Source organism: Oncorhynchus tshawytscha, linkage group LG17 (genome assembly GCF_018296145.1).
Source record: "Oncorhynchus tshawytscha isolate Ot180627B linkage group LG17, Otsh_v2.0, whole genome shotgun sequence".
Classification (NCBI taxonomy): domain Eukaryota; kingdom Metazoa; phylum Chordata; class Actinopteri; order Salmoniformes; family Salmonidae; genus Oncorhynchus; species Oncorhynchus tshawytscha.
This window is the reverse complement of record NC_056445.1, coordinates 20,860,228-20,876,433: the sequence shown is the minus strand read 5'-3', so window position 1 is coordinate 20,876,433 and position 16,206 is coordinate 20,860,228. Positions and strand designations below refer to the sequence as shown.

Genomic DNA, 16,206 nt, shown 5'->3' with positions numbered 1-16,206 from the left:
ATTCTGCATAGATTCTGCCAGACCTGGGCCCTGATAGTAAATCTTAGTAAGACCAAAATAATGGTGTTCCAAAAAAGGTCCAGTCGCCAGGACCACAAATACAAATTCCATCTAGACACCGTTGCCCGAGAGCACACAAAAAATAGTACATACCTTGGCCTAAACGATCTGAGAGACAAGGCAAGAAGGGCATTCTATGCCATCAAAAGAAACATAAAATTCAACATACCAATTAGGATCTAGATTTTAAAAAATATACTTGAATCAGTTATAGAACCCATTGCCCTTTATGGTTGTGAGGTCTGGGGTCCGCTCACCAACCAATAATTCACAAAATGGGACAAACACCAAATTGAGACTGCATGCAGTATTCTGCAAAAATATCCTCTGTGTACAACGTAGAACACCAAATAATGGATGCAGAGCAGAATTAGGCCGATACCCGCTAATGATAAAAATCCAGAAAAGAGACGTTAAATTCTACAACCACCTAAAAGGAAGCGATTCCCAATCCTTCCATAACAAAGCCATCACCTACAGAGAGATGGAGACCTGGAGAAGAGTCCCCTAAGCAAGGTGGTGCTGGGGCTCTGTTCACAAACACACCCCACAGAGCCCCAGGACAGCAACACAATTAGACCCAACCAAATCATGAGAAAACAAAAAGATAATTACTTGACACATTGGAAAGAATTAACAAAAAAACAGAGCAAACTAGAATGCTATTTGGCCCTAAACAGAGAGTACACAGTGGCAGAATACCTGACCACTGTGACGGACCCAAACTTAAAGAAAGCTTTGACTATGTACAGACTCAGTGAGCATAGCCTTGCTATTGAGAAAGGCTCTCAAGAGAAGACAGACTATGTGCACACTGCCCACAAAATGGGGTGGATACTGAGCTGCACTTCCTAACCTCCTGCCCAATGTATGACCATATTAGAGACAGATATTTCCCTCAGATGACACAGATCCACAAATAATTAAAAAACAAACCCAATGTTGATTAAACTCTCATATCTACTGTGTGAAATACCACAGTGTGCCATCATTGCAGCAAGGTTTGTGACATGTTGCAACAAGAAACGGTCAACCAGTGAAAACAAACACCATTGTAAATACAACCCATATTTCTGCTTATTTATTTTCCCTTTTGTACTTTAACCATTTGCACACTGTTACAACACTGTATATATACATATGATATGTGTAATGTCTTTATTCTTTTGAAACTTCTGTGAGTGTAATGTTTACTGTTAATTTGTATTGTTTATTTCACTTTTGTGTATTATACCACTATTGTATATTATCTACCTCACCTGCTTTGGCAATGTTAACACGTTTCCCAAGCCCCTTGAATTAAATTGAATTGAATTGAGAGAGAGAGAGGAGAGAGAGAGAGAGAGAGGGACAACTGGCAGCCCTACATAGTCAGTCAGCATAACAGATATCTAATAGATAGCTCTGTGTTCGAGCCCAGTCATCCCAGTAGTGACACATCCCTCTTGGCTCTGTGTCTGAGGCTACAGAGATACAGAGAGATTAGCTCCTCTGTCTCAGCCCTGATGGCCATGCTGCACTGTTACTGTGGGAAGGTGCGGGCACACATCCACACTCTGTCTCTCACACACATTGAAACTCATGTACACAGAGAGAGAGCAACACACACAGTCACACACAATCAGATGATTTGTGCCAGAGGGGAGATCAGTGGTAGGCTGGCACTGGGAGACTGCCTCAGTCTCTCACAAAAGAACACCCATATCCCACAATGCCCTTCTCTCCTCGTCTCTGAACAAAGGCCATGCACAGGCCCACAATCTCTGACCTCACTTACCCCTCTGACCTTAATGCACTCACTATTTCTTCCCCCTCCTCTCTCTTCCTATCCCTCCATCTCTCTTCCTCTCCCTCCATCTCTCTTCCTCTCCCTCTCCATCTCTCTTCCTCTCTCTTTCTCTCCCTCCCTCTTTCTCTCCCTCCCTCTTTCTCTCCCTCCCTCTCTCTCTTCCTCTCTCTCTCTCTCTTCCTCTCTCTTCCTCTCCCTCCCTCCCTCTCTCTTCCTCTCCCTCCCTCTCTTCCTCTCCCTCCCTCTCTCTTCCTCTCCCTCCCTCTCTCTTCCTATCCCTCCCTCTCTCTTCCTCTCTCCCTCTCTTCCTATCCCTCCCTCCCTCTCTCTTCCTCTCCCTCCCTCTCTTCCTATCCCTCCCTCTCGCTCTCTCCCTTTCTCTTCCTCTTTCTTCCTATCCCTCCCTCTCTCTTCCTCTCTCCTTCTCTCTTCCTCTCCCTCCCTCTCTCTTCCTCTCTCTTCCTCTCCCTCCCTCTCTCTTCCTCCCCCTCTTTCTCTCTTCTCTCTCTTCTTCTCTCTCCCTCTCTCTTCCTCTCCCTCCCTCCCTCTCTCTTCCTATCCCTCCCTCTCTTCCTCTCTCCTTCTCTCTCTTCCTCCCCCTCTTTCTCTCCTTCTCTCTCTTCTTCTCTCTCCCTCTCCCTCCCTCTCTCTTCCTCTCCCTCTCCCTCCCTCTCTCTTCCTCTCCCTCCCTCTCTCTTCCTCTCCCTCTCTCTTCCTCTCCCTCCCTCTCTCTTCCTATCCCTCCCTCTCTCTTCCTCTCATCCTCTCGCTCTCATCCCTCTTTCTTCCTGTCCCTCCCTCTCTCTTCCTCTCTCCTTCTCTCTTCCTCTCCCTCCCTCTCTCTTCCTCTCCCTCCCTCTTTCTCTCTCTTCTTCTCTCTTCCTCTCCCTCTCTCTTCCTCTCCCTCCCTCTTTCTCTCTTCTTCTCTCTCTTCTTCTCTCTTCCTCTTCCTCTCCCTCCCTCCCTCTCTCTTCCTCTCTCTTCCTCTCCCTCCCTCTCTCTTCCTCTCATCCTCTCGCTCTCTCTTCTTCTCTCTCCCTTCCTCTCTCCCTCTCTCTCTTCCTCTCCCTCCCTCTCTCTTCCTATCCCTCCCTCTCTCTTCCTCTCATCCTCTCGCTCTCATCCCTTTCTCTTCCTCTTTCTTCCTGTCCCTCCCTCTCTCTTCCTCTCTCCTTCTCTCTTCCTCTCCCTCCCTCTCTCTTCCTCTCCCTCCCTCTTTCTCTCTTCTTCTCTCTCTTCTTCTCTCTTCCTCTCCCTCTCTCTTCCTCTCCCTCCCTCTTTCTCTCTTCTTCTCTCTCTTCTTCTCTCTTCCTCTCCCTCCCTCCCTCTCTCTTCCTCTCTCTTCCTCTCTCTCCCTCTCTCTTCCTCTCATCCTCTCGCTCTCTCTTCTTCTCTCTCCCTCTCTCTCCCTCCCTCTTTCTCTCTTCTTCTCTCTCTTCTTCTCTCTTCCTCTCCCTCTCTCTTCCTCTCCCTCCCTCTTTCTCTCTTCTTCTCTCTCTTCTTCTCTCTTCCTCTTCCTCTCCCTCCCTCCCTCTCTCTTCCTCTCTCTTCCTCTCCCTCCCTCTCTCTTCCTCTCATCCTCTCGCTCTCTCTTCTTCTCTCTCCCTCTCTCTCCCTCCCTCTTTCTCTCTTCTTCTCTCTTCTTCTCTCTTCCTCTCCCTCTCTCTTCCTCTCCCTCCCTCTTTCTCTCTTCTTCTCTCTCTTCTTCTCTCTTCCTCTTCCTCTCCCTCCCTCCCTCTCTCTTCCTCTCTCTTCCTCTCCCTCCCTCTCTCTTCCTCTCATCCTCTCGCTCTCTCTTCTTCTCTCTCCCTTCCTCTCTCCCTCTCTCTTCCTCTCCCTCCCTCTCTCTTCCTATCCCTCCCTCTCTCTTCCTCTCATCCTCTCGCTCTCATCCCTTTCTCTTCCTCTTTCTTCCTGTCCCTCCCTCTCTCTTCCTCTCTCCTTCTCTCTTCCTCTCCCTCCCTCTCTCTTCCTCTCCCTCCCTCTTTCTCTCTTCTTCTCTCTCTTCTTCTCTCTTCCTCTCCCTCTCTCTTCCTCTCCCTCCCTCTTTCTCTCTCTTCTTCTCTCTCTTCTTCTCTCTTCCTCTTCCTCTCCCTCCCTCTCTCTTCCTCTCCCTCCCTCTCTCTTCCTCTCCCTCCCTCTCTCTTCCTATCCCTCCCTCTCTTCCTCTCTCCTTCTCTCCCTCCCTCTCTCTTCCTCCCCCTCTTTCTCTCCTTCTCTCTCTCTTCTTCTCCCTCCCTCTCCCGCTCCCTCTCCCTCCCTCTCTCTTCCTCTCCCTCTCCCTCCCTCTCTCTTCCTCTCTCCCTCTCTCTTCCTCTCTCCCTCTCTTCCTCTCCCTCCCTCTCTCTTCCTCTCATCCTCTCACTCTCATCCCTTTCTCTTCCTCTTTCTTCCTGTCCCTCCCTCTCTCTTCCTCTCTTCCTCTCATCCTCTCGCTCTCTCTTCTTCTCTCTCCCTCTCTCTTCCTCTCCCTCCCTCTCTCTTCCTATCTCTCCCTCTCTTCCTCTCTCCTTCTCTCCCTCCCTCTCTCTTCCTCCCCCTCTTTTCTCCTTCTCTCTCTTCTTCTCTCTCCCTCTCTCTTCCTCTCCCTCCCTCTCTCTTTCTCTTCCTCTCTCTCCCTCTCTCTTCCTCTCCCTCCCTCTTTCTCTCTTCTTCTCTCTCTTCTTCTCTCTTCCTCTTCCTCTCCCTCCCTCCCTCTCTCTTCCTCTCCCTCCCTCTCTCTTCCTCTCATCCTCTCGCTCTCTCTTCTTCTCTCTCCCTTCCTCTCTCCCTCTCTCTTCCTCTCCCTCCCTCTCTCTTCCTATCCCTCCCTCTCTCTTCCTCTCATCCTCTCGCTCTCATCCCTTTCTCTTCCTCTTTCTTCCTGTCCCTCCCTCTCTCTTCCTCTCTCCTTCTCTCTTCATCTCCCTCCCTCTCTCTTCCTATCCCTCCCTCTCTTCCTCTCTCCTTCTCTCTCTTCCCCCTCTTTCTCTCCTTCTCTCTCTTCCTCTCCCTCCCTCTCTCTTCCTCTCTCCCTCTCTCTTCCTCTCTCCCTCTCCCTCCCTCTCTCTTCCTCTCTCCTTCTCTCTTCCCCCTCTTTCTCTCCTTCTCTCTCTTCCGCTCCCTCCCTCTCTCTTCCTCTCCCTCCCTCTCTCTTCCTCTCCCTCCCTCTCTCTTCCTCTCCCTCTCTCTTCCTCTCTCCCTCTCTCTTCCTCTCTCCCTCTCTTCCTCTCCCTCCCTCTCTCTTCCTATCCCTCCCTCTCTCTTCCTCTCATCCTCTCGCTCTCATCCCTTTCTCTTCCTCTTTCTTCCTGTCCCTCCCTCTCTCTTCCTCTCTCCCTCTCTCTTCCTCTCATCCTCTCGCTCTCTCTTCTTCTCTCTCCCTTTCTCTCCCTCTCTCTTCCTCTCTCTCCCTCTCTCTTCCTCTCTCTCCCTCTCTCTTCCTCTCCCTCCCTCTCTCTTCCTATCCCTCCCTCTCTCTTCCCCTCATCCTCTCGCTCTCATCCCTTTCTCTTCCTCCTTCTTCCTGTCCCTCCCTCTCTCTTCCTCTCTCCTTCTCTCTTCCTCTCCCTCCCTCTCTCTTCCTATCCCTCCCTCTCTTCCTCTCTCCTTCTCTCTCTTCCTCCTTCTTCCTGTCCCTCCCTCTCTCTTCCTCTCTCCTTCTCTCTTCCTCTCCCTCCCGCTCTCTTCCTATCCCTCCCTCTCTTCCTCTCTCCTTCTCTCTCTTCCTCCCCCTCTTTCTCTCCTTCTCTCTCGCCCTCTCCCTCCCTCTCTCTTCCTCTCCCTCTCTCTTCCTCTCTCCCTCTCTCTTCCTCTCTCCCTCTCTTCCTCTCTCCTTCTCTCTTCCTCTCCCTCCCTCTCTCTTCCTATCCCTCCCTCTCTTCCTCTCTCCTTCTCTCTCTTCCTCCCCCTCTTTCTCTCCTTCTCTCTCTTCTTCTCTCTCCCTCTCTCTTCCTCTCTCTCCCTCTCTCTTCCTCTCTCTCCCTCTCCCTCCCTCTCTCTTCCTACCCCTCCCTCTCTCTTCCTCTCATCCTCTCGCTCTCTCTTCTTCTCTCTCCCCCTCTCTTCCTCTCCCTGCCTCTCTCTCTTCCTATCCCTCCCTCTCTCTTCCTATCCCTCCCTCTCTTCCTCTCTCCTTCTCTCCCTCCCTCTCTCTTCCTCCCCCCCTCTTTCTCTCCTTCTCTCTCTCTTCTTCTCCCTCCCTCTCTCTTCCTCTCCCTCCCTCTCTCTTCCTCTCTCCCTCTCTCTTCCTCTCTCTCCCTCTCTCTTCCTCTCCCTCCCTCTCTCTTCCTATCCCTCCCTCTCTTCCTCTCATCCTCTCACTCTCATCCCTTTCTCTTCCTCTTTCTTCCTGTCCCTCCCTCTCTCTTCCTCTCTTCCTCTCATCCTCTCGCTCTCTCTTCTTCTCTCTCCCTCTCTCTTCCTCTCCCTCCCTCTCTCTTCCTATCTCTCCCTCTCTTCCTCTCTCCTTCTCTCCCTCCCTCTCTCTTCCTCCCCCTCTTTTTCTCCTTCTCTCTCTCTCTCCCTCTCTCTTCCTCTCCCTCCCTCTCTCTTCCTCTCCCTCTCTCTTCCTCTCTCTCCCTCTCTCCCTCTCTCTTCCTCTCCCTCCCTCTCTCTTCCTATCCCTCCCTCTCTCTTCCTCTCATCCTCTCGCTCTCATCCCTTTCTCTTCCTCTTTCTTCCTGTCCCTCCCTCTCTCTTCCTCTCTCCTTCTCTCTTCATCTCCCTCCCTCTCTCTTCCTATCCCTCCCTCTCTTCCTCTCATCCTCTCGCTCTCATCCCTTTCTCTTCCTCTTTCTTCCTGTCCCTCCCTCTCTCTTCCTCTCTCCTTCTCTCTTCATCTCCCTCCCTCTCTCTTCCTATCCCTCCCTCTCTTCCTCTCATCCTCTCGCTCTCATCCCTTTCTCTTCCTCTTTCTTCCTGTCCCTCCCTCTCTCTTCCTCTCTCCTTCTCTCTTCATCTCCCTCCCTCTCTCTTCCTCTCTCCTTCTCTCTTCATCTCCCTCCCTCTCTCTTCCTATCCCTCCCTCTCTTCCTCTCTCCTTCTCTCTCTTCCCCCCTCTTTCTCTCCTTCTCTCTCTTCCGCTCCCTCCCTTTCTCTTCCTCTCCCTCCCTCTCTCTTCCTCTCCCTCTCTCTTCCTCTCTCCCTCTCTCTTCCTCTCTCCCTCTCTTCCTCTCCCTCCCTCTCTCTTCCTATCCCTCCCTCTCTCTTCCTCTCATCCTCTCGCTCTCATCCCTTTCTCTTCCTCTTTCTTCCTGTCCCTCCCTCTCTCTTCCTCTCTCCCTCTCTCTTCCTCTCATCCTCTCGCTCTCTCTTCTTCTCTCTCCCTCTCTCTCCCTCTCTCTTCCTCTCTCTCCCTCTCTCTCCCTCTCTCCCTCTCTCTTCCTCTCTCTCCCTCTCTCTTCCTCTCTCTCCCTCTCTCTTCCTCTCCCTCCCTCTCTCTTCCTATCCCTCCCTCTCTCTTCCCCTCATCCTCTCGCTCTCATCCCTTTCTCTTCCTCCTTCTTCATGTCCCTCCCTCTCTCTTCCTCTCTCCTTCTCTCTTCCTCTCCCTCCCTCTCTCTTCCTATCCTTCCCTCTCTTCCTATCCTTCCCTCTCTTCCTCTCTCCTTCTCTCTCTTCCTCCTTCTTCCTGTCCCTCCCTCTCTCTTCCTCTCTCCTTCTCTCTTCCTCTCCCTCCCGCTCTCTTCCTATCCCTCCCTCTCTTCCTCTCTCCTTCTCTCTCTTCCTCCCCCCTCTTTCTCTCCTTCTCTCTCTTCTTCTCTCTCCCTCTCTCTTCCTCTCCCTCCCTCTCTCTTCCTCTCCCTCTCTCTTCCTCTCTCCCTCTCTCTTCCTATCCCTCCCTCTCTCTTCCTCTCATCCTCTCGCTCTCTCTTCTTCTCTCTCCCTCTCTCTTCCTCTCCCTCCCTCTCTCTTCATATCCCTCCCTCTCTTCCTCTCTCCTTCTCTCTCCCTCTCTCTTCCTCTCTCCCTCTCTCTTCCTCTCTCCCTCTCTTCCTCTCCCTCCCTCTCTCTTCCTCTCCCTCCCTCTCTCTTCCTCTCCCTCTCTCTTTCTCTCTCTCCCTCTCCCTCCCTCTCTCTTCCTATCCCTCCCTCTCTCTTCCTCTCATCCTCTCGCTCTCTCTTCTTCTCTCTCCCTCTCTCTTCCTCTCCCTCCCTCTCTCTTCCTATCCCTCCCTCTCTTCCTCTCTCCTTCTCTCTCCCTCTCTCTTCCTCTCCCTCCATCTCTCTTCCTCTCTCCCTCTCTCTTCCTCTCTCTCCCTCTCCCTCCCTCTCTCTTCCTCTCCCTCCCTCTCTCTTCCTCTCTCTTCCTCTCTCTCCCTCTCTCTTCCTCTCTCCCTCTCTCTTCCTCTCTCCCTCTCTTCCTCTCCCTCCCTCTCTCTTCCTATCCCTCCCTCTCTCTTCCTCTCATCCTCTCGCTCTCATCCCTTTCTCTTCCTCTTTCTTCCTGTCCCTCCCTCTCTCTTCCTCTCATCCTCTCGCTCTCATCCCTTTCTCTTCCTCTTTCTTCCTGTCCCTCCCTCTCTCTTCCTCTCTCCCTCTCTCTTCCTCTCTCATCCTCTCGCTCTCTCCCTCTCTCTCCCTCTCTCTTCCTCTCTCTCCCTCTCTCTTCCTCTCTCCCTCTCTCTTCCTCTCTCTCCCTCTCTCTCCCTCTCTCTCCCTCTCCCTCCCTCTCTCTTCCTATCCCTCCCTCTCTCTTCCTCTCATCCTCTCGCTCTCATCCCTTTCTCTTCCTCTTTCTTCCTATCCCTCCCTCTCTCTTCCTCTCATCCTCTCGCTCTCATCCCTTTCTCTTCCTCCTTCTTCCTGTCCCTCCCTCTCTTCCTCTCTCCTTCGCTCTTCCTCTCCCTCCCTCTCTCTTCCTATCCCTCCCTCTCTTCCTCTCTCCTTCTCTCTCTTCCTCCTTCTTCCTGTCCCTCCCTCTCTTCCTCTCTCCTTCTCTCTTCCTCTCCCTCCCTCTCTCTTCCTATCCCTCCCTCTCTTCCTCTCTCCTTCTCTCTCTTCCTCCCCCTCTTTCTCTCCTTCTCTCTCTTCTTCTCTCTCCCTCTCTCTTCCTCTCCCTCCCTCTCTCTTCCTCTCCCTCTCTCCCTCTCTCTCCCTCTCCCTCCCTCTCTCTTCCTATCCCTCCCTCTCTCTTCCTCTCATCCTCTCGCTCTCTCTTCTTCTCTCTCCCTCTCTCTTCCCCTCCCTCCCTCTCTCTTCCTATCCCTCCCTCTCTTCCTCTCTCCTTCTCTCCCTCCCTCTTCCTCCCCCTCTTTTTCTCCTTCTCTCTCTCTTCTTCTCTCTCCCTCTCTCTTCCTCTCCCTATCTCTTCCTCTCTCCCTCTCTCTTCCTCTCCCTATCTCTTCCTCTCTCCCTCTCTCTTCCTCTCTCCCTCTCTCTTCCTCTCTCCCTCTCTCTCCCTCTCTCTTCCTCTCTCCCTCTCTCTCCCTCTCTCTTCCTCTCTCTCCCTCTCTCTTCCTCTCTCTCCCTCTCTCTTCCTCTCCCTCCCTCTCTCTTCCTATCCCTCTCTTCCTCTCCCTCCCTCTCTCTTCCTATCCCTCTCTCCCTCTCTCTTCCTCTCTCTCCCTCTCTCTTCCTCTCTCTCCCTCCCTCTCTCTTCCTCTCTCTCCCTCTCGCTCTCATCCCTTTCTCTTCCTCTTTCTTCCTGTCCCTCCCTCTCTTCCTCTCTCCTTCTCTCTTCCTCTCCCTCCCTCTCTCTTCCTCTCCCTCTCTCTTCTTCTCTCTTCCTCTCCCTCTTTCTCTCCTCTCTCCCTCTCGCTCTCTCCCTTTCTCTTCCTCTCATCCTCTCGCTCTCTCACTTTCTCTTCCTCTTTCTTCCTATCCCTCTCTCTTGACTTGCATGATACTTGTTTACTACAAGGCTGACAGGTTACATTGATTCTGACAGGTTACATTGATTCTGACAGGATACATTGATTCTGACAGGATACATTGATTCTGACAGGATACATTGATTCTGACAGGATACATTGATTCTGACAGGATACATTGATTCTGACAGGATACATTGATTCTGACAGGTTGCATTGATTCTGACAGGTTACATTGATTCTGACAGGTTACATTGATTCTGACAGGTTGCATTGATTCTGACAGGTTACATTGATTCTGACAGGATACATTGATTCTGACAGGTTACATTGATTCTGACAGGTTACATTGAAAAGCAAAAGCAAGTGAAGTAGATAATATGCAAAAGTGAAAAACAATAAAAAATTAACAGTAAACATTACACATACAGAAGTTTCAAAAGAATAAAGACATTACAAATGTTGTATTATGCATATATACAGTGTTGTAACGATGTACAAATGGTTAATGTACAAAAGGGAAAATAAATCAACTTAAATATGGGTTGTATTTAACGTGGTGTGTGTTCTTCACTGGTTGACCTTTTCTTGTGGCAACAGGTCACACATCTTGCTGCTGTGATGTCACACTGTGGTATTTCACCCAGTAGATATGGGAGTTTAATCAACATCGGGTTTGTTTTCTAATTCTTTGTGGATCTGTGAAATATGTCTCTGTCTCTGTTCTGGGTTGAGCTGGAGTAGAAAGCAGAACACACATTGTGACCTCAGGGACTTTTTCCACCAGGGTGAATGGGGTCAACAGAGTTCTTCAGTTTGTCACGGTGTGAGGAAAAGTGCAGTCAACATGGACTCATTAGAGAGCCAGAAAAGAGACAGCAATAGAAAGAGAGATAGATGTAGGGAGGGATGGAGATGGAGAGAGAGAGATATGTAGGGAGAGATGGAGAGAGAGATATGTAGGGAGAGATGGAGAGAGAGATGGATGGATGGAGATGGAGAGAGAGATAGATGGATGGAGATGGAGAGAGAGATAGATGTATGGAGATGGAGAGAGAGAGATATGTAGGGAGAGATGGAGAGAGAGATAGATGTAGGGAGGGATGGATGGAGATGGAGAGAGAGATGTATGGAGATGGAGAGAGAGATATATGTAGGAAGAGATGGAGAGAGAGATAGATGTAGGGAGGGATGGATGGAGAGAGAGATATGTAGGGAGAGATGGAGAGATGTAGGGAGGGATGGATGGAGATGGAGAGAGAGATGTATGGAGAGAGAGATATATGTAGGAAGAGATGGAGAGAGAGATAGATGTAGGAAGAGATGGAGAGAGAGATAGATGTAGGGAGGGATGGATGGAGATGGAGAGAGATAGATGTATGGAGAGAGAGATAGATGTAGGGAGGGATGGATGGAGAGAGAGATAGATGTAGGGAGGGATGGATGGAGATGGAGAGAGAGAGATGTATGGAGAGAGAGATAGATGTAGGAAGAGATGGAGAGAGAGATAGATGTAGGGGAGATGGAGAGAGAGATAGATGTAGGGAGGGATGGAGAGAGAGATAGATGTAGGAAGAGATGGAGAGAGAGAGATGTAGGGAGGGATGGAGAGAGAGATAGATGTATGGAGATGGAGAGAGAGATATATGTAGGAAGAGATGGAGAGAGAGATAGATGTAGGGAGGGATGGAGAGAGAGATAGATGTAGGGAGGGATGGAGAGAGAGATAGATGTATGGAGATGGAGAGAGAGATAGATGTAGGGAGGGATGGAGAGAGAGAGATATGTAGGAAGAGATGGAGAGAGAGATATATGTAGGAAGAGATGGAGAGAGATAGATGTAGGGAGGGATGGAGAGAGATATATGTAGGGAGAGATGGAGAGAGAGATAGATGTAGGGAGGGATGGAGAGAGAGATAGATGTAGGGAGGGATGGATGGAGAGAGAGATAGATGTAGGGAGGGATGGATGGAGATGGAGAGAGAGAGATGTATGGAGAGAGATAGATGTAGGAAGAGATGGATGGAGAGAGAGATAGATGTAGGGAGGGATGGATGGAGATGGAGAGAGAGAGATGTATGGAGAGAGAGATGTAGGAAGAGATGGAGAGAGAGATAGATGTAGGGGAGATGGAGAGAGAGATAGATGTAGGGAGGGATGGAGAGAGAGATAGATGTAGGAAGAGATGGAGAGAGAGATAGATGTATGGAGATGGAGAGAGAGATATATGTAGGAAGAGATGGAGAGAGAGATATATGTAGGAAGAGATGGAGAGAGAGATAGATGTAGGGAGGGATGGAGAGAGAGATAGATGTAGGGAGGGATGGAGAGAGAGATAGATGTATGGAGATGGAGAGAGAGATATATGTAGGAAGAGATGGAGAGAGAGATATATGTAGGAAGAGATGGAGAGAGAGATAGATGTAGGGAGGGATGGAGAGAGAGATATATGTAGGGAGAGATGGAGAGAGAGATAGATGTAGGGAGGGATGGAGAGAGAGATAGATGTATGGAGAGAGAGATAGATGTAGGAAGAGATGGAGAGAGAGATAGATGTAGGGAGAGATGGATGGAGAGAGAGAACATGGATATGAACAACTGTTGGAGGCATTACTCAACATCTGTCCTGCTCTTCACTTAGAGTGGTCTGCTTACCAGGGCAGCCGGAACACACACACACACACACACAGAGGGAGAGACATCCAATTTCATAACTCACACATGCTAATCTTAATCACTAGCAATCTGAAATGTCCAGTACAATTTTCTGTGTTTTGTGTCTTCCTTAATTCTCGACACCCAGAGCCAAATCTGAGGTGCACACTGGCCAGCTACTTGATTTATGTCTCGTCTGTCACAAGAGACTTTATCTTCCCTTCTGTTTGTTTTGTTCTTATATTCAGCCCTAAAACACAGTTCCCTGCATTCAAGACTAAAACCTACAATTTGTTGATAATGGTTTTTGCTTGGAGGATAAGGAGTGATATTATCTCCCTCCTTGGTGATGGGGTTTCATTTCCTGTGTCATGTTTCGTAAGGTGCACTCCCTGCCTCATCTGAGTCATAAGAACAGGGAACATGTTACACCCACACACACACACACACACACACACACACACACACACACACACACACACACACACAGAGTGCTCTGGTACTGCAGAGTGTGGTCTCCCATGGGCGACACCGCTGCTACTAGAGCATTGTGGGAAAATGCAAATATTGACACCCGCTTGATCTGTGTTTAAATACTAGAGTCATTCATCAATTACATCGGTCAACATGAACCATATTGTTAATACTGAGGCTTGCAAATACTACTATGGTGCTATTGTTAGGTAAAAGCTGACATGGCTTTACACAGTAGCAGTTGTGCAGAGGAATAGCCTACAGCCAAACATCCATGTAGACAGAATCGTTACAGACATCAATGCATATAGTGTCCTTTACATATGGACCTGGCTAAATCAATGGCTTGACATACGTTGATATGATCTGATGCATCTATGTGTGCATTTCCTGCAGCTGTTTGATCGCGTGAGGGAGGACAACCCAGACTTCCACCAGAAGATAGTTCCTATCAGCAGTGAGTTGACACAGCCTGCCCTGGCCATCAGTCCTGAGGACGTAGAGAGACTGACCTCCTGCGTCAACATCATCTTCCACTGTGCTGCGACCATCCGCTTCGACGAACCCCTCAAGTGAGGACACACAACCCCCTACACACTGACCCTTCCTCTATCACCTAGCTATCATGCTAACTCACCACTTTATCAACTCAACAAATCAAATCTGTTTGATTGTATATAAATGCATGGACATAGCTTGTGTCTGAAACAGAGAGAGGTACAAAGACATAGAGATCCTATTAACTGACGTCAACACAGTAGACCGTCTCTAGTTGAGAGGAGGTCAGCCCGTATAGGGGCCAGGGTCGTCTGTATCTTGGTCACATGTTTTATTTTGATATTTTACTCGGGTCTGGTTTATGGGGTCGGAGGGTTTTGCTTTGTCATTGTCCCGAGTACCAGAAAGTGCCCATTGTCCAGGGACTTCCTACAGGAAGTGATGTTTGGTTGATAGTGTGGACTGTTTGTGTTCTGGTGTTGACCAATGGGGAAGCTGATACATCTAGAGGATGATGAAGATGTTGAGAAACACAACAGAGATCCCAAGATAATATAGCGTCTGTGTAGCGTCTGTCAAGCAACATTGTTCACCTAAAATGGTTGACAGGCAAACACTTACATAAATAGTAATTAAACATATTACATCAAAATCCAATGCAATGTTGAGCGAATAAAGTCTTATAGAATACAGTCATATTGAATTTTAAAATTGAAACTGTTTAAGTTTTCAATGTTCCACGTGGTTTCATCATCTCACGTAGTAGACAGTGCATCGGGGTAGGCAACAACATCTCCTCCCCGCTGATCCTCAACACTGGGGCCCCACAAGGGTGCGTTCTGAGCCCTCTCCTGTACTCCCTGTTCACCCACGACTGCGTGGCCATGCACGCCTCCAACTCAATCATCAAGTTTGCGGACGACACAACAGTGGTAGGCTTGATTACCAACAACGACGAGACGGCCTACAGGGAGGAGGTGAGGGCCCTCGGAGTGTGGTGTCAGGAAAATAACCTCACACTCAACGTCAACAAAACTAAGGAGATGATTGTGGACTTCAGGAAACAGCAGAGGGAACACCCCCATCCACATCGATGGAACAGTAGTGGAGAGGGTAGCAAGTTTTAAGTTCCTCGGCATACACATCACAGACAAACTGAATTGGTCCACTCACACAGACAGCATCGTGAGGAAGGCGCAGCAGCGCCTCTTCAACCTCAGGAGGCTGAAGAAATTCGGCTTGTCACCAAAAGCACTCACAAACTTCTACAGATGCACAATCGAGAGCATCCTGGCGGGCTGTATCACCGCCTGGTATGGCAACTGCACCGCCCTCAACCGTAAGGCTCTCCAGAGGGTAGTGAGGTCTGCACAACGCATCACCGGGGGCAAACTACCTGCCCTCCAGGACACCTACACCACCCGATGCTACAGGAAGGCCATAAAGATCATCAAGGACATCAACCACCCGAGCCACTGCCTGTTCACCCCGCTGCCATCCAGAAGGCGAGGTCAGTACAGGTGCATCAAAGCTGGGACCGAGAGACTGAAAAACAGCTTCTATCTCAAGGCCATCAGACTGTTAAACAGCCACCACTAACATTGAGTGGCTACTGCCAACACACTGTCAATGACACTGACTCTACTCCAGCCACTTTAATCATGGGAATTGATGGGAAATGATGTAAATGTATCGCTAGCCACTTTAAACAATGCTACCTTATATAATGTTACTTACCCTACATTGTTCATCTCATATGCATACGTTGATACTGTACTCTATATCATCGACTGCATCCTTATGTAATACATGTATCACTAGCCACTTTAACTATGCCACTTGGTTTACATACTTATCTCATATGTATATACTGTACTCGATATCATCTACTGTATCTTGCCTATGCTGCTCTGTACCATCACTCATTCATATATCCTTATGTACATATTCTTTATCCCCTTACACTGTGTATGACAGTAGTTTTTTTTTTTGGAATTGTTAGTTAGATTACTTGCTCGTTATTACTGCATTGTCGGAACTAGAAGCACAAGCATTTCGCTACACTCGCATTAACATCTGCTAACCATGTGTATGTGACAAATAAAATTTGATTTGATTTGATCGGTGTTCCATGTGGTGAGAGAGAGAGAGACAGACAGATAGAGAGAGAGAGATGTATCCAGGGAGTCTGCAGGTAGCTAGCTGTAGGGGGTAGAGAGATGTATCCAGGGAGTCTGCAGGTAGCTAGCTGTAGGGGGTAGAGAGATGTATCCAGGAGTCTGCAGGTAGCTAGCTGTAGGGGTAGAGAGATGTATCCAGGGAGTCTGCAGGTAGCTAGCTGTAGGGGGTAGAGAGATGTATCCAGGGAGTCTGCAGGTAGCTAGCTGTAGGGGGTAGAGAGATGTATCCAGGGAGTCTGCAGGTAGCTAGCTGTAGGGGGTAGAGAGATGTATCCAGGGAGTCTGCAGGTAGCTAGCTGTAGGGGGTAGAGAGATGTATCCAGGGAGTCTGCAGGTAGCTAGCTGTAGGGGGTAGAGAGATGTATCCAGGGAGTCTGCAGGTAGCTAGCTGTAGGGGGTAGAGAGATGTATCCAGGGAGTTTGCAGGTAGCTAGCTGTAGGGGGTAGAGAGATGTATCCAGGGAGTCTGCAGGTAGCTAGCTGTAGGGGGTAGAGAGATGTATCCAGGGAGTCTGCAGGTAGCTAGCTGTAGGGGGTAGAGAGATGTCTTTAGATGTCTTCTACTCAGTGAGGAAGCAGGAATGAGGTCTTCAGAGGGATTATTAAAACATTAAAGAGCTCTGTGTCTATCTGTCTCAGTGTATTCTCACAAGTCTTCATCATACTGTTAAGTACGCCTGTCTGGGTGCCTGTGTGGCTGCTGGGAACAGATCCCGTTGAGTAGGAGAGACAGGACAGCCTTAAGGGATGAGATGCA

The 16,206-nt window shown here is 49.3% G+C and overlaps 1 protein-coding gene across 2 annotated transcripts in view; it reads left to right on the top strand.

Annotated features, from left to right (window-relative positions):
• LOC112217058 (fatty acyl-CoA reductase 1-like) overlaps positions 1-16,206 on the top strand; it is a 74,488-nt gene that overhangs the window by 38,282 nt on the left and 20,000 nt on the right. For both annotated transcript variants that reach the window (XM_042300403.1, XM_042300404.1), the window contains exon 3: positions 13,168-13,343. In XM_042300403.1, coding sequence (XP_042156337.1) covers positions 13,168-13,343 — 176 coding nt within the window. The remainder of the gene's footprint in view (positions 1-13,167; positions 13,344-16,206) is intronic.